General features: G+C 45.9%; 1 protein-coding gene across 1 annotated transcript in view; it reads right to left on the reverse strand.

The window, feature by feature from the left end:
- LOC138296500 (poly [ADP-ribose] polymerase tankyrase-1) overlaps window positions 1–26,314 on the reverse strand; it is a 734,848-nt gene that overhangs the window by 157,785 nt on the left and 550,749 nt on the right. Inside the window, exon 19 of the mRNA XM_069235671.1 lies at window positions 21,551–21,671. Coding sequence (XP_069091772.1) covers window positions 21,551–21,671 — 121 coding nt within the window. The remainder of the gene's footprint in view (window positions 1–21,550; window positions 21,672–26,314) is intronic.

The raw sequence follows: 26,314 nt of genomic DNA on the forward strand, positions 1-26,314 counted from the left end.
AGGGAGGCCTTTGCTGTGGTTTGGTCCCTGAAGAAGCTGAGACCATACCTCTTTGGTACTCACTTCCTAGTTCAGACTGACCACAGACCTCTCAGATGGCTGATGCAAATGAAAGGTGAAAATCCAAAACTGTTGAGGTGGTCCATCTCCCTACAGGGAATGGACTTTATAGTGGAACACAGACCTGGGACTGCCCATGCCAATGCCGATGGCATTTCCAGGTTCTTCCACTTAGAAAATGAAGACTCTCTTGGGAAAGGTTAGTCTCATCCTCTTTCGTTTGGGGTGGGGGGGTGGGGGGGGGGGGGGATTGCGTAAGGAAATGCCTCCTTGGCATGGTTACCCCCTGACTTTTTGCCTTTGCTGATGCTATGTTTTGAATTGAAAGTGTGCTGAGGCCTGCTAACCAGGCCCCAGCACCAGTGTTCTTTCCCTAACCTGTACTTTTGATTCCACAATTGGCACACCCTGGCATCCAGGTAAGTCCCTTGTAACTGGTACCCCTGGTACCAACGGCCCTGATGCCAGGGAAGGTCTCTAAGGGCTGCAGCATATCGTATGCCACCCTGGGGACCCCTCACTCAGCACAGACACACTGCTTGCCAGCTTGTGTGTGCTGGTGAGAACAAAACGAGTAAGTCGACATGGCACTCCCCTCAGGGTGCCATGCCAACCTCACACTGCCTATGCAGTATAGATAAGTCACCCCTCTAGTAGGCCTTACAGCCCTAAGGCAGGGTGCACTATACCATAGGTGAGGGAACCAGTGCATGAGCACTGTGCCCCTACAGTGTCTAAGCCAAACCTTAGACATTGTAAGTGCAGGGTAGCCCTAAGAGTATATGGTCTGGGAGTCTGTCAAACACGGACTCCACAGCACCATAATGGCTACACTGAAAACTGGGAAGTTTGGTATCAAACTTCTCAGCACAATAAATGCACACTGATGCCAGTGTACATTTTATTGTAAAATACACCCCAGAGGGCACCTTAGAGGTGCCCCCTGAAACCTTAACCTACTATCTGTGTAGGCTGACTGGTTCCAGCAGCCTGCCACAACCGAGACATGTTGCTGGCCCCATGGGGAGAGTGCCTTTGTCACTCTGAGGCCAGTAACAAAGCCTGCACTGGGTGGAGATGCTAACACCTCACCCAGGCAGGAGCTGTAACACCTGGCGGTGAGCCTCAAAGGCTCACCCCTTTGTTCCAGCACCGCAGGACACTCCAGCTAGTGGAGTTGCCTACCCCCTCCGGCCACGGCCCCCACTTTTGGCGGCAAGGCCGGAGGAAATAATGAGAATAACAAGGAGTCGTCACTGGCCAGTCAGGGCAGCCCCTAAGGTGTCCTGAGCTGAAGTGACTCTAACTTTTAGAAATCCTCCATCTTGCAGATGGAGGATTCCCCAATAGGATTAGGGATGTGACCCCCTCCCCTTGGGAGGAGGCACAAAGAGGGTGTACCCACCCTCAGGGCTAGTAGCCATTGGCTACTAACCCCCCAGACCTAAACACGCCCTTAAATTGAGTATTTAAGGGCTCCCCTGAACCTAAGAATTTAGATTCCTGCAACTTACCGAAGAAGACTGCTGAGCTGAAAACCCCTGCAGAAGAAGAAAGAAGACACCAACTGCTTTGGCCCCAGTCCTACCGGCCTGTCTCCTGCCTTCTAAAGAAACCTGCTCCAGCGACGCTTTCTCCAGGACCAGCGACCTCTGAATCCTCAGAGGACTGCCCTGCTTCACGAGGAACAAGAAACTCCTGAGGACAGCGGTCCTGCTCCAAAAAGACTGCAACTTTGTTTCAGAGGAGCAGATTTAAAGACCCCTGCAATCCCCGCAAGAAGCGTGAGACTTGCAACACTACACCCGGCGACCGCGACTCGACTGGCGGAGAAACAACACCTCAGGGAGGACCCTCCGGCGACTCCAAGACTGTGAGTAACCAAAGTTGTCCCCCCTGAGCCCCCACAGCGACGCCTGCAGAGGGAATCCTGAGGCTCCTCCTGACTGCGACTGCCTGACTCTAAAATCCCGACGGCTGGAAAAGACCCTGCACCCGCAGCCCCCAGCACCTGAAGGATCGGAACTTCAGTGCAGGAGTGACCCCCAGGAGGCCCTCTCCCTTGCCCAGGTGGTGGCTACCCCGAGGAGCCACCCCCTTGCCTGCCTGCACCGCTGAAGAGACCCCTTGGTCTCCCATTGATTTACATTGCGAACCCGACGCTTGTTTGCACACTGCACCCGGCCGCCCCCGCGCTGCTGAGGGTGTACTTTCTGTGTGGACTTGTGTCCCCCCGGTGCCCTACAAAACCCCCCTGGTCTACCCTCCGAAGACGCGGGTACTTACCTGCTGGCAGACCGGAACCGGGGCACCCCCTTCTCTACATTGAAGCCTATGCGTTTTGGGCACCACTTTGAACTCTGCACCGGACCGGCCCTGAGCTGCTGGTGTGGTGACTTTGGGGCTGCTCTGAACCCCCAACGGTGGGCTACCTTGGACCCCAATCTTAACCTCGTAGGTGGTTTACTTACCTGCAAAAACTAACATTACTTTACCTCCCCCAGGAACTGTGAAAATTGCACTAAGTGTCCACTTTTAAAACAGCTTATTGTGTTTTATGTAAAAAGTATATATGCTACTGTGATTATTCAAAGTTCCTAAAGTACTTACCTGCAATACCTTTCAAATGAGATATTACATGTAGAATTTGAACCTGTGGTTCTTAAAATAAACTAAGAAATGAAAATGTCACTTACCCAGTGTACATCTGTTCGTGGCATCAGTCGCTGAGATTCACATGGTCTGCATTAGCTCGCCATCTGGTGTTGGGTCTGAGTGTTACAAGTTGTTTTTCTTCGAAGAAGTGTTTTCGAGTCACTGGACCGAGTGGCTCCTCCTTCTGTGCTCATTGCGCATGTGCGTCGACTCCATCTTCGATTGTTTTCCCCGCAGAGGGTGAGGTAGGAGTTGTACTATAGTAATAGTGCCCGCGCAATGAAATGTGTAAGTATGTACCTATTAAAGGTTTAAATAATATATATACAAATGTACAAAATTGAAGGTAACTTCTGAACTGCTACAGGCTTCCGGGGAGGTGGGTGGGCCCATGTGAATCTCAGCGACTGATGCCACGAACAGATGTACACTGGGTAAGTGACATTTTCAGTTCGATGGCATCTGTCGCTGTAGATACACATGGTCTGCATAGACTAGTAAGCAGTTATTTCCCCATAAGCGGTGGATTAGCCTGTAGGAGTAGAAGTTGTCTGAAATAGAGTTCTTAATACAGCTTGACCTACTGCGGCTTGTTGTGCGGATAGCACATCTATACAGTAGTGTTTGGTGAATGTGTGAGGCGTAGACCATGTGGCTGCCTTACATATTTCATGCATTGGGATGTTTCCTAAAAAGGCCATTGAAGCACCTTTTTTCCTGGTTGAATGTGCCCTGGGAGTAATGGGCAGTTGTCTTTTTGCTTTAAGGTAGCAGATTTGGATGCATTTAACAATCCATCTGGCTATACCTTGTTTTGATATTGGGTTACCTGCATGAGGTTTTTGGAATGCAATAAATAGCTGTTTAGTCTTTCTGATGTTCTTTGTTCTGTCAATGTAGTACATTAATGCTCTTTTGACATCTAATGTATGTAGTGCTCTTTCAGCCACAGAATCTGGCTGTGGGAAAAAAACAGGTAGTTCTACCGTTTGATTTAGATGGAACGGTGAAATAACTTTTGGTAAAAATTTTGGATTAGGTCGTAGGACGACCTTATTTTTATGTATTTGTATAAAAGGTTCCTGTGTTGTGAACGCTTGAATTTCACTTACTCTTCTCAGAGATGTAATGGCGATGAGAAAGGCAACTTTCCAGGTTAGGAATTGTATTCCGCAAGAGTGCATGGGTTCGAAAGGTGGGCCCATGAGTCTTGTTAGGACCACGTTTAGGTTCCATGAAGGAACAGGTGGTGTTCTTGGTGGTATAATTCTTTTAAGACCTTCTATGAATGCTTTGATGACTGGTATCCTATACAAGGAAGTTGAATAGGTAGTCTGCAGGTATGCAGATATTGCTGCAAGGTGTATTTTAATAGAAGAGAAGGCTAGCCTTGCTTTTTGTAAATGGAGCAAGTAATTTATTATATGTTTTGGAGTTGCGTCTAGTGGTTGTATCTGATTATGATGGCAGTAACAAACAAATCTTTTCCACTTACTTGCGTAGCAGTGTCTAGTGGATGGCCTTCTGGCCTGCTTTATGACCTCCATACACTCTTGGCTAAGTTGTAAGTGTCCGAATTCTAGGATTTCAGGAGCCAGATTGCTAGATTCAGCGATGCTGGATCTGGGTGTCTGATCTGTTGGTTGTGTTGCGTTAACAGATCTGGTTTGTTCGGCAGTTTGATGTGGGGTACTACAGAAAGATCTAGCAGTGTTGTGTACCAGGGTTGTCTTGCCCACGTTGGTGCTATTAAAATGAGTTTGAGTTTGTTTTGACTCAATTTGTTCACTAGATAAGGGAGGAGAGGGAGAGGAGGAAAAGCGTAAGCAAATATTCCTGACCAGTTCATCCATAGGGCATTGCCTTGGGATTGCTTGTGTGGGTATCTGGACGCGAAGTTTTGGCATTTTGCGTTCTCTTTTGTTGCAAATAAGTCTATCTGAGGTGTTCCCCAGAGTGTGAAGTAGGTGTTCAGAATTTGTGGGTGGATTTCCCATTCGTGGACTTGTTGGTGATCTCGAGAGAGATTGTCTGCCAGTTGATTCTGGATCCCTGGAATAAACTGTGCTATGAGGCGAATTTGAGGTGGATTGCCCACTTCCATATGTTTTGAGCTAATAAGCTTAACTGCGTTGAATGTGTCCCTCCTTGTTTGTTTAGATAATACATCGTTGTCATGTTGTCTGTTTTGACAAGGATGTATTTGTGGGTTATGATTGGTTGGAAAGCTTTTAGTGCTTGAAAAACTGCTAATAATTCTAGATGATTTATATGCAGTTTTGTTTGATGTATGTTCCATTGTCCTCTTATGGTGTGTTGATTGAGATGTGCTCCCCACCCTGTCATGGAAGCATCTGTTGTTATTACGTACTGTGGCACTGGGTCTTGGAAAGGCCGCCCTTTGTTTAAATTTATACTGTTCCACCATAGAAGCGAGAGGTAAGTTTGGCGGTCTATTAACACCAGATCTAGAAGGTGACCCTGTGCTTGAGACCACTGTGAGGCTAGGCATTGTTGTAAGGGCCTCATGTGCAGTCTTGCGTTTGGGACAATGGCTATGCATGAGGACATCATGCCTAGGAGCTGTAGTATTGTTCTTGCTTGTATTGATTGATTTGGAGACATGTGGTGAATGACTCTGTTGAAATTGTGAATTCTTTGTGGAGTTGGCGTTGCTACTCCTTTTGTTGTGTCTATTATGGCTCCTAGATATTGCTGTACTTTGCTTGGCTGAATGTTGGATTTTGCAAAGTTGACGGTGAACCCTAGTTTGTAGAGGGTTTGTATGACTTGATTTGTGTGGTTTGAGCATTGTGTGAGCGAACTGGTTTTGATTACCCAGTCGTCTAGATACGGGAATACATGTATTTGCTGCCTTCTGATGTGTGGAGCGACTACTGCTAGGCATTTTGTGAATACCCTTGGAGCGGTTGTTAAACCGAAAGGCAATACTTTGAATTGGTAATGTATTCCTTTGAATACAAACCTTAGATATTTTCTGTGTGATTGATGTATTGGTATATGGAAATATGCGTCTTTGAGGTCTAGGGTTGTCATGTAGTTGTGTTTTTTGAGCAATGGTAACACTTCTTGTAGTGTGACCATGTGAAAGTGGTCTGATTTGATGAATGTGTTTACTACTCTGAGGTCCAGAATTGGTCTCAGTGTTTTGTCCTTTTTTGTTATCAAGAAGTACAGTGAATAAACTCCTTTGTTTATTTGTGTGCTTGGTACTAATTCTATTGCATTTTTTTGCAGTAGTGCTTGAACTTCTATCTCTAGAAGCTGTGAATGGTGTTTTGATAAATTTTGTGATTTTGGTGGTATGTCTGGAGGGAATTGCAGGAATTCTATGCAATAACCATGTTGGATAATTGCTAGGACCCATGTGTCTGTAGTTATTTCCGCCCATGCTTCGTAATATTGACCTATCCTTCCCCCCACTGGTGTTGTGTGGGGGGGTGAGTGACGTGTGAGTCACTGCTTGTTGGTAGTGGTTTTGGGGCTTTGAAATCTTCCTCTATTCCTAGGGAATTGCCCTCCTCTATACTGGCCCCGAAAGCCTCCCCTGTACTGTCCCTGGTAGGTGGACGGTGCGGACTGTGAGGTACTGGCTTGTGTGGCCTGACCCCGAAACCCTCCTCTAAAAGGTGTTTTGCGGAAGGTGGTATAAGATCCTCTGCTCTGCGGGGAGTAGAGTGCGCCCATGGCCTTGGCAGTGTCAGTGTCCTTTTTGAGCTTTTCTATGGCTGTGTCGACCTCCGGACCGAACAGCATTTTTTCGTTTACTGGCATGTTAAGTACTGCCTGCTGAATTTCCGGCTTGAATCCAGACGTTCTGAGCCATGCGTGCCTACGGATGGTAACCGACGTATTAATGGTCCTTGCGGCTGTGTCTGCTGCATCCATAGAGGAGCGTATTTGATTGTTGGAAATGTTTTGACCTTCTTCAACAACCTGTTTTGCTCTTTTTTGTAGATCTTTTGGGAGATGTTCAATGAGATGCTGCATCTCATCCCAGTGGGCTCTGTCGTATCGCGCTAGCAGCGCTTGTGAGTATGCGATGCGCCACTGGTTTGCTGCCTGGACAGCGACCCTCTTCCCGGCTGCATCAAACTTTCTGCTTTCTTTATCTGGGGGAGGTGCATCCCCAGAAGTGTGTGAATTTGCCCGTTTTCTGGCAGCCCCTACCACCACAGAATCTGGTGGCAGCTGAGAGGTGATGAATACAGGGTCCGTAGGAGGCGCCTTATATTTTTTTGTCCACTCTAGGCGTTACTGCCCTGCTTTTGACTGGCTCTTTGAAGATCTCCTTTGCATGGCGAAGCATGCCTGGGAGCATAGGCAGGCTTTGGTAGGAGCTGTGGGTGGAGGAGAGGGTGTTAAATAAAAAGTCATCCTCTACTTGTTCAGAGTGTAGTTCCACATTATGGAACTGAGCTGCTCTAGCCACCACTTGTGAATAGGCTGTGCTGTCCTCAGGTGGTGATGGCCTAGTTGGGTATGTGTCTGGGCTGTTATCAGACACTGGTGCATCGTACAAGTCCCATGCGTCTTGATCTTGGTCGTCGTGGCTCATGGCGGTGTGAGCTGGCGAATGTGACGGGGTGTAAGTTGGTGAAGCCGGAGTTACAGGTGGAGGCGAGGGAGGAGGTGTTACCGTCTTTGCTGTTTGTTGCTGAGGAGCCTCTCGTGCTATAAACTGAATGGTTCTCCTTCTTTTGACAGGTGGAAGGGTACTGATCTTCCCTGTCCCCTGCTGAATAAAGATACGCTTCTGCGTGTGATCCACTTCAGTGGATTGCAGTTCCTGTTCGAATCTGTGTCTTTTCATTTGTGAAGACATAGAAAGTTCTTCAGTATAGGAGCCTGAAACTGGGTCTGTTGGTGCTTTTTTCGGCTCCGAAAACCCTGTTGTTTGTTTTTTCGGCTCCGAGGTAACCTTCCTCTTCTTTTGTGCCGAAAAATCTTGGCCTCTATGATCTTCGGCGCCACTGTCTCGGCGTCGATCCGTGTCGACACCGAACTCTTGGTGTCGATGCTTCTCTTTAGCACTCTCTCGGTCCCGAGGAGGCTGCGTGCCGGTGTCTCGACCGGAGTCGGACGATCTCGACACTGAATGGGCCTTTTTCGGTGCCGATTGTTGGTCACCGTGAATTTGGGTTGAGCCATGGCCGGTTGGCAGTGGCGTCCCCTGGGCCTTTTTGCCTTTTTTAATTTCTGATCTCGACGTCTTACTCACAGTTTTTGGATGGTCGAGTTCGTCGGAGTCTGAATCCTGGATGGAAAAGGATTCCTCCTGTTCCTCTTCTGTCTCGAACTGTCGATGCTCTTTTGGCGTGGACGCCATCTGCAGTCTTCTCGCTCGACGGTCGCGCAGAGTTTTTCGGGACCGGAACGCCCGACAGGCCTCACAGGATTCTTCGCTGTGCTCGGGTGACAGGCACAGGTTACAGACCGAGTGTTGGTCCGTATAAGGATATTTGTTGTGGCATTCAGGGCAGAATCGAAACTGGGTCCGTTCCATCGGCGTTGTTCTCCACGCGGTCGGGCCGACTAGGCCCCGACGGTGTGCCGAAATCTACCCCGAAGGGCACCGAAGCGCTTCGATGTTCAATGCGTTGTCATATGTGTTTATCTCGAACCGGATCGCAACGATACCGTCGAAAATCTTCCGTTTTCAGCTATCTTTCCGTTCCGAAACTCGGAGCGACAGGAACACGTCCGAACCCGATGGCGGAAAGAAAACAATCGAAGATGGAGTCGACGCCCATGCGCAATGAGCACAGAAGGAGGAGCCACTCGGTCCAGTGACTCGAAAACACTTCTTCGAAGAAAAACAACTTGTAACACTCCGACCCAACACCAGATGGCGAGCTAATGCAGACCATGTGTATCTACAGCGACAGATGCCATCGAACATATATTTTTCTATAACAAAACCTATTGGCCTGGATTTGTCTCTGAGTGTGTTTTCCTCATTTATTGCCTGTGTGTATGTACAACAAATGCTTAACACTACTCCTTTGATAAGCCTACTGCTCGACCACACTACCACAAAATAGAGCATTAGTATTATCTCTTTTTTGCCACTATCTTAGCTCTAAGGGGAACCCTTGGACTCTCTGCATCCTATTCCTTACTTTGAAATAGCACATACAGAGCCAACTTCCTACACACCTAATCTCCCGGGCCCAGGGCAGACCGAATTTGAGCGAACGTGAGCATTTTGAACTTCTCCCTTTTGAAGAAGAAGTTGAAACGGCACAGGTCTAGGATAGGAGAAAGGCCTTTGTCCTTTTTGGGCACCAGAAAATAGCAGTAGTAACCACCATGATGTACTTCTAGCATGTGCACACTCTTACGGCTGCCTGTGCCAAGAAAGCCACTACTTCCTGTCAGAGAAGGAAAGATGGTCCTTTGACAGCCTGTCGCAAGTGGGTATGGGGAGAGGTAGTCAAGAAGGGGAGTTAGCCGACCCTTTCGGACAATCTTGAGAACCCAGCAGTCTGATGTTATTGAACTCCAGTGGTGAAGGTGATGGCGTATTCTACCTCCCACTGGTTGCCTATGATGATTGGAGGGTGAACTAAACAGGTTTGGAGGCTGTGGCTGCTTAGGTAGTTTTTGGACTGGCCTGATCTCTGGCTGCCCGACCCATAGGGCCTGGGGGTACCGCATCCCTAGACAAGCAGAGGCTGGAAAGCTTATGTGCTGTTGTGGCTGGGCAGGTAAGGACGCTGCTGGAAGCCCCCTCTGTGGCTGCGAAAGGGAGACTGGGTTGGTGGGGGCACATGGAAAGGCCCAAGGACCTGGCCGCAGCTCTGCTGTTCCTAAAGCGCTGCGGTTCCGAGTCAGTCTGGTCTCCAAAGAGACAAGAGCCAACAAAGAGCATGTTGATATGCAAGACTTGGATATCTCCTGAAAAAACAGTCATTCTCAGCCAGGCGTGGTGCAGTAAAGCCACCAACAAAAACACAACTCTGCCAAGCGAGTCAGTCATGTCCAGCCCACATCTGATTGCAAACTTGGCTGCATCTCTCCTGTCTGCCATTGCTTGGGAGAGTATGGCCCAGGCTTCCACTAGAACCATGGCAGCACCTGTGCAACCAAAACCTACAGTGCATGGGTGTAATATCCCAAAACGGACAGCACCTGAGAAGGCATCAGGTGACATCCCTTTGGCTCCATACTGGGGATGAGAATGGGGCCGACAGCCTCAACATCATGACAAGCATCGGGGAAGGTTGAGTTTGTACGACCGGTGGCAGTCCACATCGATCTGTGGATCGAAGGGAGCCAACTGCCACCAGGGCCAGACCCATCGGCAAAGAAACAATAGAGGGCCCCCTCCGAACCTACGGGGGCTGAAGGTGCGCAAGTCAGGACAGGTTGCCCAAATATGAGGTGCATGGCCTCATAAAATTTATAACATTTGCAGAGTTGGATGGGGCTGCTTGGGCTCCCAGAAACTCCGAGAGGCACAGAGTTTGCCCAGGCTTAACCTTGGAGCCAGGACTTGAATCACAATGTTCCTTCATCTTGCTGGATGACTTAGGTGGACTGGGTGAAGTAGAAGACCTCTTCGACTTCGTACTCTTTCTTCTTGTGGGACTTATTAAAATGCCTGGATGACTTCAACTGCGACGAAGATCGATGGTTCGTGACCCTTCCTCTAGACCGGGATCAAGACCATCGCAACGTTGTATGTCAAGCAGCAAGGAACATGAGGGACCGCTCCTTCAGGGACTTGGGGTGCATGGCACGGCAGTCAGTGCAGGTCTTTGAATAGTGCTCAAGGAACCAAAAGCAAAGAAGAAGTGGGTATGTCAACGACATTTGTCGGGACGTGTGCTGCAGGGCTTGAAGCCAGTTTTTCTAGAGGACATTCCTGTCACACCAGAAAACAGATCTCAAAATACTTCGAGAAAAAGTTGAAAAAGGTAAATCAAAAAATTAGTGAGGGGGATTCTCTCTGGATCTGCGCTGAATGGCGGAGAAATAAAAGAACTGGGGTGGCTTCTACATAGGCACAAAGCACGTCACTTCAGGCGTGAATGATGCCATGTGGAATTGAACAACGCCACCTACCGGCGAACAAGAGTACTACTGACAATAAATTTCAGGATACAGTCTGACACTCAGGGATAATTCTAAGGTAAGGAAGATGCGGACTAGAAGTCTCTATCAGATCATTTATAATTATGTGAACAGGTTTTTGGGGTCTATGGAAAATTTCAATGTTATTTAGTGTAAGGCCTACACTACTATGTTAACCTTATTACCGAGGGTTGCCAATCTGGCAACAGGAAAAATCTGAAGCATGTGACTATAAAAGATCCAATACTAGATAACGCATGGGTTTTAAAGAGGAAGTTACACACACATACAGTAACGCGTTACCTGGTAAACACACTATCTAGCTGCAGATTCATTACCGTTGAATTTCCCAGGTGTCAGAATGGATCCGGAAACTGGCATGAGGAGTACTCCTGTACGCCATTGGGTTGCTTTGTTTGGTTCCACGTGCCGTTGTCTGCAAAGTAGCGTCACGGTCACCTATATAGGCGCATCCATGCACACAGTTACTTTTCACAACTTTCCACCCAAGAAGCGCAGAACCATGAAGAGAACTGAACTAGGGCTGTGAAAGGTGAATAACCCTAGCCCTAGAAATCTGTACGCAGAGTGGGCAGACATGGGTGATAGATTCCTTACCTTTGAATAGATACCTAAGCAATACCATCCTGGCGATTGGCTGCAGACAAATTTACCTAGACTAAGAAGTCCTGCTGGAACGAACAGACAAAATGCCCATCTCTGTGGACCTGACTGTCCAGGCAGTAATGTTTAGCAAACGTGTACAGGGACGTCCACATAGCTGCCTGACATATGTCCAGATCAGAAACTCCACGAGCAACCGCCATGGTTGCAGCTTTTCCTCTAGTGGAATGGGCCCTCAAGAGGCTGCTTTTTAGCTAAGGCGTAGCAGATCTTGACACAGAGAACAACTCAGTGCAAACTGGTTAATTTCGGTACTGCATGACATAGCCACGAAGAGTTGGCCGTCCACCCGGAACTCTTCTGTGCGGTCAAGGTGGAACAACAACGCTCTTTTTGGGCCCAAAAGGTGGCGTCGCTCCTTTTCCTTAAAGCGATGCAGAGGAGTGTAAAAGGTGGGCAGGGTGACAGACTGTCCCAAATGAAATAAGTCACCACTTTCGGAAGGAAAGAAGCCCTGCTGCCAAACACCACTTTGTCTGGAAACAGAGTCAGCTAAGGAGGCTTGGATGACGATACTTGCAGTTCATTCACCCTTCTGGCAGATGTTGATGCCAGTTGTAGGAAGTTGGCTCTGTATATACTATCTCAAAGTGAGAGATAGTGTGCACAGAGTCCAAGGGTTCCCCTTAGAGGTAAGATAGTGGCTAAATTAGATAATTTGAATGCTCTGTTTTGTTGTAGTCGGGTCGAGCAGTAGGCTTATCAGAGGGTAGTGTTAGCATTTGTTGTACACACACAGGCAATAAATGAGGAACTACAAGTTCAAGATTTAAAGTAAATACATAAAATTCAAGGTACTCCACACAGGTAAGTTAGGAACTTCGAATTAGAGCATAACATATACAGTTTTTGTTAAAATGACAATAAGCTATTTTAAAAGTAGACACTACAAAAATCAACAGTTCCTGGGGGAGGTAAGTGTTGTTGGGGCTTGTGAGGTAAGACACTTACAAGTCTCATTCCTGGGCATAGGCAGCCCACCGTTGGGGGTTCAAGGCAACCCCAAAGTAACCACACCAGCAGCACAGGGCCTGTCAGGTGCAGAGGTCAAAAAGGTGCCCAAAACACACAGGCGCCTATGGAGAACAGGGGTGCTCCGGTTCCAGTCTCACAGCAGGTAAGTACCCGCATCCTCGGGGGCAGACCAAGGCGGTTTTTATAGAGTACTTGGGGGGGGGGGGGGGGGGGGGCAAGGAGGAAGGAGCGGGGGCTTGTTAAAGGCACACAAAACACACCCTTAGCAGCACATGGGTGGCCGGGGGCAGTGTGCAAAGCAGGCATCAGGTTTTGTATTGGATTCAATGGAGGGACCCAGTGGTCACTCTAGCGGTGCAGGCAGGGCAGAGGGGGGGCTTCTCGGGCCAACCACCAACTGGGCTGGGCAGAGGGTCGCCCGAGGGTAATTCCTGCACTGAAGTTCGGTTCCTTCTGGTCCTGGGGGCTGCAGGTGCAGTGCTTGGTCCAGTCATCGGGTCCCTTGTTACAGGCAGTCGCGGTCAAGGGGAGCCTCTGGATTCTCTCTGCATGCGTCACTGTGGGGGCCAAGAGGGTCGTTTCGGGCTACACACGAAGTCGCAGTCGCCTGGGAGTCCTCCCTGTGGTGTTGGTTCTCTGGATCTCGTGCCGGGGGTGTCGGGTGCAGAGGGTGAAGTCTCACGCTTCCGGCAGGAAGAGTGAAGTCCTTAGAAGTTGCAGAAAAGTTACAATATTGTTGCTGTTTGTTGAGCAGAGCCACTGCTCATGGGAGTTTCTTGGTCCTTAGGTTCAGGGCAGTCCTCTGAGGCTTCAGAGGTCACTGGTCCCTGTTGAATGCATCGCTGTGGCAGGTTTTCAAGTCAGGAGACAGGCCGGTAGGGCTGGGGCCAGAGCAGTTGTCGTCTTTCAGGTCAGCAGTCCTTCTTAGTTCAAGCTGCAGGAATCTGATTTCCTGGGTTCTTGGGTGCCCCTAAATACTAAATTTAGGGGTGTTTTAGGTATGGGGGTCAGTAGCCAATGGCTACTGTCCTGGAAGGTAGCTACACCCTCTTTGTGCCTCCTCCCTGAGAGGAGGGGGGCACATCCCTAATCCTATTGGGGGAATCCTCCAAACTTAAGATGGAGGATTTCTAAAGGCAGGGGTCACCTCAGCTCAGGACACCTTAGGGGCTGTCCTGACTGGTGGGTGACTCCTCCTTGTTTTTCTCATTATCTCCTCCAGCCTTGCCGGCAAAAGTGGGGGCAATGGCCGGAGGGGTGGGCATCTGCACTACCTGGGATGCCCTGTGGCGCTGTAACAAAAGGGGTGAGCCTTTGAGGCTCATCACCAGGTGTTACAGTTCCTGCAGGGGGAAGTGAGAAGCACCTCCACCCAGTACAGGCTTTGTCCCTGGCCACAAGAGTGACAAAGGCACTCTCCCCATGTGGCCAGAAACTGGTCAGCCTAACACGAAGGTGGATTGGTATTCAGGGGGCATCTTTAATATGCCCTCAGGGTGCATTTTACAATAAATTCCACACTGGAATCAGTGTGCATGTATTGTGCTGAGAAGTTTGATACCAAACTTCACAGATTTCAGTGTAGCCATTAAGGAACTGTGGAGTTCGTATTTGGCAAACTCCCAGACCATATTCTCTTATGGCTACCCTGGACTTACAATGTCTAAGGTTTTGCTTAGACACTGTAGGGGCATAGTGCTCATGCACATATGCCCTCACCTGTGGTATAGTGCACCCTGCCTTAGAGCTGACTTACTTATGCCACAGGCAGTGAGGTTGGCATGGCACTCTGAGGGGAGTGCCATGTCGACTTAGTCTTTTTCTCCCCACCAGCACACACAAGCAGTGAGGCAGAGTGTATGTGCTGAGTGAGGGGTCCCCAGGGTGGCATAAGACATGCTGCAACCCCTGGAGACCTTCCCTGGCATCAGGGCCTTTGGTACCAGGGGTACCATTTACAAGGGACTTATCTGAGTGCCAGGGCTCTGCCAATTGTAGAAGCAAAGGTACAGTTTAGGGAAAGAACACTGGTGCTGGGGCCTGGTTAGCGGGGTCTCAGCACACTTTCAAAACATAACTTGGCATCAGCAAAAGGCAAAAAGTCAGGGGGTAACCATGCCAAGCAGGCATTTCCTTACACTCTCCTTCCACCGACTTGCAGGAACTTCACCTTCAGGAGGGTGGGCACTGCCACCTGCACCACCTGGGCACCTCCAAGGGTGCTGGACTCTGTCCCCTTCCTTTGCAGGTCCTCTACATCTGGAATCCATCCCTGGGTTCCACCGGCCTGGTCCACAGGTTGTGACAGCAGCTGGGCAATCCGAGGCACCCACTGACTTCAGAGAGAGTCCCTTCTCATCTTTGCACCTGGATCCCTCGTGTAGGTACTCCTGTCTTCTGGGTATCCTGGAGCAGAGGCACTCTCCATCCATCCTCTTGTATGCTGGTTTCCTCGGGGTCCACTGGGAAGCGTCCTGAATTTCACAAACAACAACCACTACTCTCTGTGTTAGTCTATGGGTCAACTGGGTGGGTAACTACCTTACTTCTGATTGCTGGAGTCACTTACTGTACTTACCTCTGGTGTTCCTAACTGCCCCCAGCCCCTAACTAACTGCCACACTTAACCTTTGTTGGGGTCACTATTTCACATTCCACTTTTTTAGTATATGGTTTGCCCCCTCCCATACAGCCCTATGCATTTTATGCTATTTTTGCTGATTATTTTGTGTATATGTTGTATGCAGGTATTTCCAAAGGGAAATTATCACTGCTAGTTTAGTAGTAGTGCTGTAATAAAGTAACCTTTATTTTTGCAACATTGGTGTGGTTCTTTCTTGTGAATGAGTTACTGTCTGACTACTGTGTTACTGCAAGTGCTTTACATTCCTCCTGGATAAGCTTTAGCTGCTCACCTCAGCTACCCCTAGAGAGCTTTTGCTATCTGGACCCCCATTTACTATCATTAAGGGTTGTCTGGGCTCAGTATAGGGTGCCACATCTTAGGTGCAAATAATTAACTGAGCCAGTTTCCTACAGAAGTCTATCAGATTGACGATCTTGTGCTACATAACCAGGAATGGAAGGTATTTTCCTTTGCTTTAATTTGATAAACTACTTAACCGGAAAAATACTTTCAAAGCATACAGTTTCTGACACAATCACAACCTTTAGTTATTTCGAGCATTTGTTCCTGGAACAATTCTTTAACATAAAAGCACAGGTGAGCTTCATCAGTGAGAGAGTCCTTAATCAGAGTTTTATTTAGTTTACTGAACTCCACAACCCCAAAGGCAGAAACAATGTTGAGATTCCTAGTTGTACCTTGAAAACAAAACTTTGTGAACCACTTTGGTCTCTTTGGAAGCTGGTTTGGATGGAAGAAATTGTCCTCTGGTTTATAAGTGGTTGTTGCCAAACCAAACTAACACTGTTGTAATGCCTCACCACCACTCCCTAAGTTCTAGATTTCTACTTGTTGCAATGATGTCCTTTCCTGGCTGACTTTCTAAGTGAAGGTTTGTACTGCTAAATAGACTAGACCAGCCATGTGTGAGTTGATTAAAGATTCAAAGCTACATTTCATAGCTTGGTAAGCCTTGCGTTGAGTATCATGCACTTCAGTAGCTTTCTTAAATCTCTGAAGAGCCTTTGCGTCAATTTCACTTTTTAATTATTGTATGGAAGAAGTAGTTACTTACCTTAGGTAACGCTCTTTCTGGTAAAGACTATTAAAACTGCAGATTTCTCACATTAAAATATCCCACAGGCATCAGACTTGATCCAGAAAACTGCACATCGGGAGGTGGCGCCTGTGAGTCCACGTTGACATCCCCTGCTGTCCCATGTAGGTGCCATCCAAGCGTGCTGACATTGGCTTTCTTGGCTCTTTTATGCCCGCAGATGTCCAACAAAAATCAAATACGTTGTGGCTACCATGCAGATTCCTAGTTTGGGATATTTATAACGGATAGAGCCCAGTTCACAGGAAGGATGCGAGGGTCAGTGAGGAATCTGCAGTTAGAGTCTATACGAGAAACAGCATTACCGAATGCAAGTAATTTGTTGTTGTGATAGAGACTTTATTCTTATCTAAGGCAGATTCTGTCTTGAACCAAAAGGTCCTGCAGGACCAAATGAGTAAAGTACCTGTCTTGATAGATCTGGCTGTCCAGACAGTAGTACTTCATTGACATGTTCAGTGATGCCCATGCAGCTGACTCACAACAAGCATTTTGTGTGCCAACGCAGTAGTTAGCAGCATGGACTCTGGTAAAAAAAAGCCAAGAAGCCTTCAGGAGGATGGTTCTTCGCTACGTCGTAGCAGACCTTGATGCAGAGTATGACCCAGCAGGAGTTGGTTCTTTTCTGTACTGCATTTTTACTTTCTCTGCTACTGTGACCCCGATCAAGAGCTGATCTTCAACTCGGTGTTCTTGTTCTCTGGTACGATCTATGTACAAAGTAAAATCTCACTTTGGGTCCAGACAATGTAGTCATTCCTCCTCCTTAAAGAGGTAAGGTGGAGCACGGAACATCAGGACATATGTATGTGACATTTTTTCCTGTAACAAGTCCCTAGAACACTGGGGGAAGATCTAAAAAAAAAAAAAAAAAAAAAATGAAAATAATTGAAACAAATGAAAACAAATTATGTAGTTACAAAAATTACCGAGGTAGCTGTCTGAATCCACACGGTTAGCGCAGACGAAAAGGAACTGATGTCAAAGCACCGGGCTGGCACCAATACAGGCACCGCGCACAGCATTTCTGTTGAGTGTAATGTTGATGTGGAGACACCCGGCGCCATCTACCTGTGCTCTAAGGTACTGCTCCAAGATTTTCTTAATCCAGTCTGATGCCTGGGGAACATTCTAAGGTGAGGAATCCGCGGACAGAAGTCTTTATCAGAAAATAATCGTCTTGCAGGTCCAAACTTACCATCCAGTCTTGGAGGTCAAGGGCAGACAAGATCTGGGCCACAGTGAGCATCTTGAATTTGTCTTTCCATAGGAAGGCATTGATAGGGGAAATGCCTCTGTCCTTTTTGGGAGCAGAAAATAGTGGAAATAATTACTATGACCTACTACGACTTACTTCTGCTGCTGGCACCCTCTCTATTGCTCATTTGGCAAAAAGAGCGGGTACATCCTGCTCTACATTTTAAATTCCTCCATCTTGTGTGGAAGGAATTAGGTCAATAGGGTTAAGGCAATGGGCACTTCCCAAAGGAAGTGGTAACAGTAAGGGTGTAGTAACCCTAAAGGTGAGTAGCCCAATGGCTATCCCCTGGTACTCCCTGTATCGCCCCTAAATTCAGTATTTTGGTGGCATTGCTGAACCCTAGAACCAGACACCACGGAAATCGCCCAGGCAGAGAAGACTGAAGAAACCAAATGACTTGGCCCAGCCCTACCGGCCTGCCTGCAGCACTCAAAGAACCTGCACCCAGAAGACGACTTGTCTTGCAGCCCAGCAACCTCCAAAGCCTTGTGAGGACTGCCTGCCTTGGATAAAGACCAAGACCTCCAGTGGACAGTAAACCTGTCCAAAAGAAACCATATCCAAAGAAAAAGTAGTCTGTCTGAGGAACCACAAAACCGCTGCCTGGAACACCTCTTCACCTGACGTCCACAATCCGAGTCCAAGTGGCCCAACAGCCCTGTGAAGGTTCCCCAGCGCTTCTAAGCAAGAGTCCACCGTGGGCTGACCCCTGCCGGATTCCACAGCGACGCCTGCAGCCTAAATCTGAGGACTCCCCTTGACTGCGACCTGCCTGGTAAGCTGTACTTATCAACAAAAGTGCATTCTTGTATTCTTCCCATAGGTTAACATTGAAGACTCTTGAATTTGCACTAAGTGTCCATTTTTGAAACCGCAAAGTATTTGTAATTTAAAAACTGCATACCTTATAACGAAGTTCTTTGGTTCAAAGTATATATAAAAACAACTGTTATTTTTCTAAATTGGTCTCAGATTTATTCTTTGAGTGTGTGTCTCATTTATTGACTCTGTGAGTACAACAAACTTTTAACATGACTCCTTGATTATCCTAGCTGTTCGCACACACTACCACAAAAAGAGCACTAGACCCTACTATTTCTGCCTCTGCAAGCCTTTGGGGATCCACAGGACACACTGCACAGTGCACTTCATATAAGTGCACTATAGAGAGAGCCAGCTTCCTACAGTGGTCCTTTTTCAACCTTTAAAGGGATGATGGTAAGGATGGCCGGGTTTCTAAGACAGAAAGTGTTTAACCCTGATGAACAATTTTTAACATCCACATATCCGAAGTGATGGTCTGCCAGCTCTTGCAGAAAATGCTGGATCCTGTTTCCTACAGGGTGGCTGTGTATTGCTAGTCAGACAGTCTAAAGAGGCTTAGAGGCTGCCACAGCAGTTGGGGTGTTGTTTACTGAGCCTGCATGCTGCCCCGGGTGCCTCCATTGCCTGTGGGAACCTCAGCCACGGCTACGAAACGGCCGACTAGTGTGTTGCGCGTGAGATGGTGGATGACAGTTCTGGAAAACTCTGAGCAAACCCATGTGAAGGGCGAAAATGAGAAGGTGCCTGAATCCCTTAAGGTATGGGTGTAGTGACTCAGCAGACGCATGGTTTTCACCGAAAGCAAGACAAGGCTGGGTGACGGAAATACTCTGTGTCAAATGTATCAATCAGTTTTGACTCCCTATCCGAAGGAGCCATACGGAAGGGATTAGGTTTCATTTTACTGGCTGAAGCCCGCACTACCAGACTCTCAAGAGTAGGGTTCTGAGTGAGGAAGTGCAGGCCCCTGAGTGCAGGACTATGGTGATGGGCTGTCTGTGGACTGAGTGCCATGTGCAGGGCTTGACTCAGTTCCTTAAAAGTTTGTCTGTAAGAGACTAGTTAAATGGAAATGAGAGGCTAAAAACTAGTCTGGCCCGGATGAAGAGCTAGTTAGGTCTTTGGTCTTCACTCAAGTGGGCAGCTGGACGTCAAGAATTTCCACAGTCGTCCCCACACCATAACAAAGGATGCACTTTCTTCAGTAGCAGGGCCTACTGAAGAAAGTGAAAAAAGAAGACATTCTCAGGATACATTTCTAGGCCACTAGCATTCAGAAGGTCAGAATACCAATTGCCATCCTGTGATTGCGTGGCAATATTGTCTCTTGCTCCATAACATCCGTTGTCCGAGTCAGTGCCAAATGTGTGACAAAGAAATAGTTTCCTTCCATGTGGTAAAATCAGAGAGATAGCCTAGACTGGAAAGAATATTTGGTGTTAGGACCCAGCCTCAAACGGCGTCAGTGCTGCACTCATCACAGAGTAAGACAGCACACTTCGGTGTAAAGAGCAGCTCTGGAAGCTGATCCTGTACCAAAGTCAGAAGTGGTCTGGGCACAGATGCAGAGGGCTTAACTGGTGCAGAAGGAGTTTCTGCTAGCAGAGGCCCAGTTGGGTGTCCTTTCAGCTCCATGTGACACAAAGCTGCACCACAGGATGCCAGATTTGTAAATAAGAAATACATTGCTTTGTGGAACTAGAAGATCTGCTTTGGAGTTGTACCAGGCCCAGGAAACTCAGTAACAGGCTCTGTGGAATGACTTCAGAAGCAGGTCCTAGAGACTCGTGAACACCCTTGCGTCCTCTTGGGGACTTATAGAGGTGCAAATTAGTCAGATCCCACTTGAACTACTACTTGTTTTGGACTTTACTGAAGAGTTGGACCTCGACGATGATCTGTCGGGGAAAGGCTTTGGGCGTGGGACCGGGATCTCACATGTGACTTCAACCGATGTGGGGGTCTTTCAGTGACAGACAACAAACAACTTCACCTCCCACTCCCAGATGGCTGTGGGGTGCATCTGAGCAGAGTTGTTGCAGACTGTTGAGTCATGGGATGACGCCAGGCACCACTGGCAGATCAAATGGGGATCAGAAACAGACATCTGCAGTAAAAGACATTCCCCAAAAGATTTAAACCCTGTTTTGTTTGGAGACATCCCATTGCACATTGGAAGAAATTTTGAAAAGAAAATATCTCCAAAAGTTTGTGAAAAAGTGGTCAAATGGCCATGAGTAGCTCTTGATCCATGTCAAATGGAGTAGAAAGAAAGAAATGATGTCAGTGTGCATAGGTGGCATCTATGTAGGCCTGCACACTTCACATCCGGCACACATGGCATTACTGCGGATTTTGCAGGAGCCACCTCCCAGCGAGCAGGGGTATCACTTCAAAGTTTTTAAAGATGCAGCCTAAAGCCTGGGTAATGAAGGTTAAAGGTTTCTATAATAAATGAGTTTATCCCTCTTAGTAAAGTTGTTTGTTTTGTCAACCCGAAATAAACTTTAATTTTTTTTTTTTACCAGGCTTTTTTATGGTAAGGTCATTTTAGGTTTGTGAATGCCTAGAAACAGGGGATTCTGCTGCACAAATGCCTTTTTATTTTTTTAGGTCTCGCCTACCAGAGAGAACAAGCTGTCTGTTGATGAAAAGACCTACTGTCAGCTTGAAGCATGGATACATAGCTTGTGTCCCTCCAATGCTTGCTTTTCAAGCACCACTTTTTTCTGTTTGGTGAAGCAGTCCATGAGAGTCAGTCTCCCTTTTGTACCTCTCTCCTCTAACTCACTCTGTGTTCCTTGCATGTTGCATTCGTCCACAGGGACTGCTCCCCTGTTGTTACTTTCCCACCTATGTGTTTTTGTCCAGCGCAACGCTGCTCTTTCTCTCACCTACTGCTTCATACACCCCAACCCTCCACCTCCCAGCACTCTGTGTTGCTCCCTCATTCAACCTTCAAGAACCAAAAACTTTTTAGGCACTTTTTTTTAATACTGATACAACTTGGCAAATAAAAAAGCTTGCATAGTTTTTTTAGGCATGCATATGCGTAGTACATGTGCCTACAAAATCTTGTGGTTGTCTGCATCTCAGGGAAGCGGTACAACATGGCTAAAAGCCAATGGCAAAACCAACAGGCCCCAAAGATGAGAGCCATTGACTTAACCAATGCTCGTTTTACATTTCATCTTATTTTGGTGCCATTCTTTTCAAGAATATGTGGGTAGCTAACTTTCAGCCTTACCTTGCTGTCCTCCGAGGAGCCTCTCCACACCTTTGATCAACTTGTGACGGTGCCCATACGCATTAATGCCAATTTCTTTTAACTCTTCATGACCCATGTCAGCCAACACATCCAATGTTATCTGAAATGAAAACATAACAATTGAATACACAAATGTCAATAGGTCTTCGTTGCCAGACAGCAGTCAATTGTTTAATGAAGGAAAGTATGGCTGTGGTACAATTCTTTCTATTTAAGTAGTACTCTAGCCACAATATTACTTAAAAAAGCTGCAAAATACAATGTATGCAAGAATGAACCATGAACTGGCTGCGCTCATGGTGAGCGAATGTTAGTATCATTTTGGCACACTAACAAGGAAAGTGAATATATCGGTCCAATAAAGACCTAAGGTGTCTATTTTGATGTGAGAGCAAAAGTGGAATCATTTACCATAATTGGGGTAGTTTCCATTCATCCATTTTCTTTATTTTTACTCCATACCAGAAGCTTTGTCTTAGAGACAGTGACATAATATTATCTTACATTTTGGTTAACCTCCCTAATTTATTTTGCAAAAAGAGAGCATCCATAGAGAGCATCAGTTTTAAAATGACATCCCACACGCTGGGGTACATTGTTAAGTTTGCTTTCCAGGTGCCTCATCCAGTTGTCCCTCTGTCAGTTCACCACCTACTGCTGACACCACATCTAAATGGCCACTCACTTCAGGAATTGATGTCCACTTCAAAAATAATGTCCAATGCACTCAAAATGCATATACCTAGGCCCTGCATTCACAACCAAACTCACATTCCAAACACTGTCTTTATATGGCCTGGCTTAATAGCACCACTGTCACCAGACAATTATGTGATCATCACCAGAGAGGGGCTTTGGATCCAGCTACATGATGGAAGCCAGGAGTATATATTTTGATTGGGCAGAAGTTGCGTGCTTCCAGACAAAAGTGGTTGCCCACCATAGACTGTGATCATTTTATATATCCAGCTGCCTGAGTTTGACATTTTAGAGCATACCCATGACACTGGAAGACTATTAAAGTGCCTTAGATAACCAGATAATTCATGTTTTTCTCTGAAAGCAGCCCAGATGGGATGAGGGCACTCATTAACTTAACTTTCAGGTCTGGCTTGACAGTGCAACTGTCATTTGCCATTTTAACCTAAGCCAATATTATTTTACAGTTCTTTGCCTCCACAAACATACATATCTATTCCCATGCTATTGGTTTGTAAAGCTTCACATTACCATACATTTCTTTAAAGCCAGGGCTAATGACATTGCCAGTGCTTGTTTATAGAGGGAATGCAGGAGCTAGGGCCAAACCATACAGAAACTGAGCTAAAAATGGACCTGCTAAATAGAAATGAATTGCGGTTTGTGTGTAATTTAAATATGAGCATGTTACTACTGCCCCATGTTTATACTGTATTCTGACTCTGCAGTGGCTCAAAACCGATTGAAACAACTGAAAGTGAATGGGGAAGTAGTAAACATTTAGTGAAAATGCAGTAAATTACCCTCTTTACCTGCACTTTAGTGATATTCGATTTTCAAAGTCATGAAACAAGACCTTCTTTGAAGTTCAACCATGCATCCTTGTCACTAGAAAACATTAGAGGTGGGCTAAATATTCAGTTCTGTTGGCGATCGACAGGATTTCGGTGACTGAGGTACTCTTGTAATGCAGAGTTGTGGTGAAATTTCACCACTCGCTGTGTGGTGGAATTTTTTTCTTGAGCACAGCTCCGGAACAGTAAACTGGTGAACCAGTTTTGGCGTTTCTTAGTGTGATTTCTCATTGCTAGAAAGACATCTAGCAAGATTTTTTTAGTGCAGCGGGTCACTCCCGTTCGCCATCAGAAGGCTGCTGCTCAAGTACAAAACCTACTCGAGCAGCTGCAAAATCAACTTGAATAGCTGCGCCCTATGGCATGGTGCCATACCTACTGCTTTTGCTAAATCACAGTGTGGCATGCCTTTTTCTGCCAGTACTCTGAGGAATGTCGTGGAGTTTTTGCATAACTTCGGAATTCCAGAGTCAAACTGCGCGAGTCCTACCATCCGCTAGAAAATATTTCTCTATCCTTCCAGGGTATTAAAAGCTGTACTAAAGAACGTCTCACCTTGGTGTCACAGAAGAAACATATCTGTGCCTCCTCTGCAACAGCAGAAAATGTTACTGTCTCTCCGTTTTACAACAATTGTGGTTTCAGATACCAAATCAACTAGAGACATTTTATTTTTTAAAGCATTCAAAGTGTAAAGTTCTCAAGAACACAATACAAATAAACTCAATGAAATAGGCATTTTGAGTATGGGTGCACAATGACAAGCAGAACAACAATTAGTCTTTTTATCTGCTCACAGTTCACAAAGTAAGTGGGTGGCAAGCTTTTTGTTTCAAGAGCTGACGGCAAGATATAGGCTTTACGGTGAGCACAGACCTATTACAGCTGATTTTATTTTTCATTTGAAAATGACCGTCATTATGTAGGATTTTATGTAATGGGGAAATTATCATGAAAGCTCCTCAAAATGTGGCATGGTATTTTCTGATAAAGAGGTTTTTTTGTGTTTTATTTATCACATCACATCTATTTAACAAGTTGTATGTGAATGTAACTCAATATTTGGTATTTAGCAGCGTAATGTTCTTGCCCTGTAGATTTCTGTAATCTAAACAGGTAATTAAACAACATTGTCTTTAGAGTCATTTTTCCTTACAACGAATGAGGACTCCGATTCATCACAAACTGTAGTTAAAGACATGTTGTGTGTTTATTTTGTCTTTTACACCCTGAAGTGTTGCTGATTATTGCATCCAATTTACGTACGTACGTTGTTTTTGGAGAAATATATTTGTGTTTTATTTTTTAATAGTTATTGGATGGGCTTCTTCCAACCTTCCAGCTCATGGAAGCAGTAGCAAAAATTGTCAGTTTATTGATAATGCTACTAGGGTAGAATGGTCTAGTGATGTATAGTATTGACCCCTCTTGCTCAGTATTATCAAAGTTCTTTCTGAACCACAAGTTATTCATGAAGTGGCAAATATCTGAATTAATTTGACTCCCAATTGTTACCCTTCACACAACTTAAAAATATTGAAAGTCAAAAATATTTATTTTTAAAATTCTATTTATTAAGCATATATGAGCAGGTATAGTCATTAAAGTATCAAGATTACAAATAAGAATTTCGGAATATGCAGAAACATCAGTGCATTATAGTACTTTGTGCTTAGTTACAGCTTTTTTTTGCTCTTTGCATGAAATTGATAATCTAGCATTTCACAGTCATATTGGTTCATTATGCTTTAAATTCCATGCAATTTTTGAATATGGACCCGAATTAAAGTTTAAGTTATACATTATTAATCAAGCAGATGATGGCGGAGTATTTTACCATATACAATGCTATTTCCGAGTGGCCCCTATTCTTTAAGCATGGAGGAATTCTTTAGATTGACTGCTCTCATTTTCTTTTCCAGGTGGTCATATGACAGAGGCTGGGGAATTCTCCACTGCTGTACGATCAAAGATTTTGCTATCAGTGTTGCAATGAAAAAATATTACTTTGAATGTTTTCTCCAGGCAGGATGGTTAGATAACCCCAAAAAGTGTCCCCATTGGTTCCGATGATAACGAAACCTGATCAGACTGATCGACAGGAACATTTTTACCCAGAAATTGGTGATAGGGCAAAGGAAGCAGATATGGAGCCAATCCTCGGCCTCAAAATGACATCAAAAGCAATTGCTCAAAACTGATGGAAACATATTAAGTTGCACTGATGTGTAATAAAGCAGCCACTTTGTGAAAAATGTAATTTTCTTAAAATTGGCACCTCTCAAAGCTTTAAAAGAGTAAATAGTGTACTGCTTCCATAACTGAGGATTGATCACACAAGCTGTGGCAGCCGTTATCCTGCTTAATGCATGGGAAAGAATTTTGTCTGGTAGCTCTTCTTGAAAAAATACGATACCAATTTGCCGAACCCGGTTTGTTTCTGAACCCACACTGCTTGCGAGATTTTAAAAGATAGTGATTCAGGTGAATAGTGGGTTGCAAAGCCCATTGACTGAATAAAATATAATATCTGAAGATATGAAAAGCTTAAAAAGGCTGGAATAACAGGAATATTGGCTTTAAATTGCGCCCATGTCTTGACGTCACCTCCTATAAAATACTGGAGTTTTGCCAACTCCAACTCACCCCAATCATTTATAACTTTACGGGTGAGGGGGGAGCACAAATGCTCCAGTTTCTCTTAAGGAGATGTATGGAAACGAGTAAAATGATAACTCTGTTGAAGCTCAGTACCTCTAGACCAGAGTAAGTTTGGGATCTTATATCTAGTACATTTCAGGAGCCATGGCATTTTAAGAAAATGAAATATATGTATGTTATTTTCAAGGAGCATCTGTTTCAGGTAGACAGAGTCTGCACATTGCATGAAGAAGCAGCATTTACAATCCAGTCTATATAGGTTTGTACGAAGTTGGCTCTGTATGTACTATTTCCAAGTAAGAAATAGCATGCACAGAGTCCAAGGTTCCCCTTAGAGGTAAGATAGTGGCAAAAAGAGATAATTCTAATGCTCTATTTTGTGGTAGTGTGGTCGAGCAGTAGGCTTATCAGAGGGTAGTTTTAAGCATTTGTTGTACACACACAGGCAATAAATGAGGAACACACACTCAAAGACAATTCCAGGCCAATAGGTTTTTGTTATAGAAAAATATATTTTCTTAGTTTATTT

The sequence above is a fragment of the Pleurodeles waltl genome, chromosome 1_2, assembly GCF_031143425.1.
Source record: "Pleurodeles waltl isolate 20211129_DDA chromosome 1_2, aPleWal1.hap1.20221129, whole genome shotgun sequence".
NCBI lineage: Eukaryota > Metazoa > Chordata > Amphibia > Caudata > Salamandridae > Pleurodeles > Pleurodeles waltl.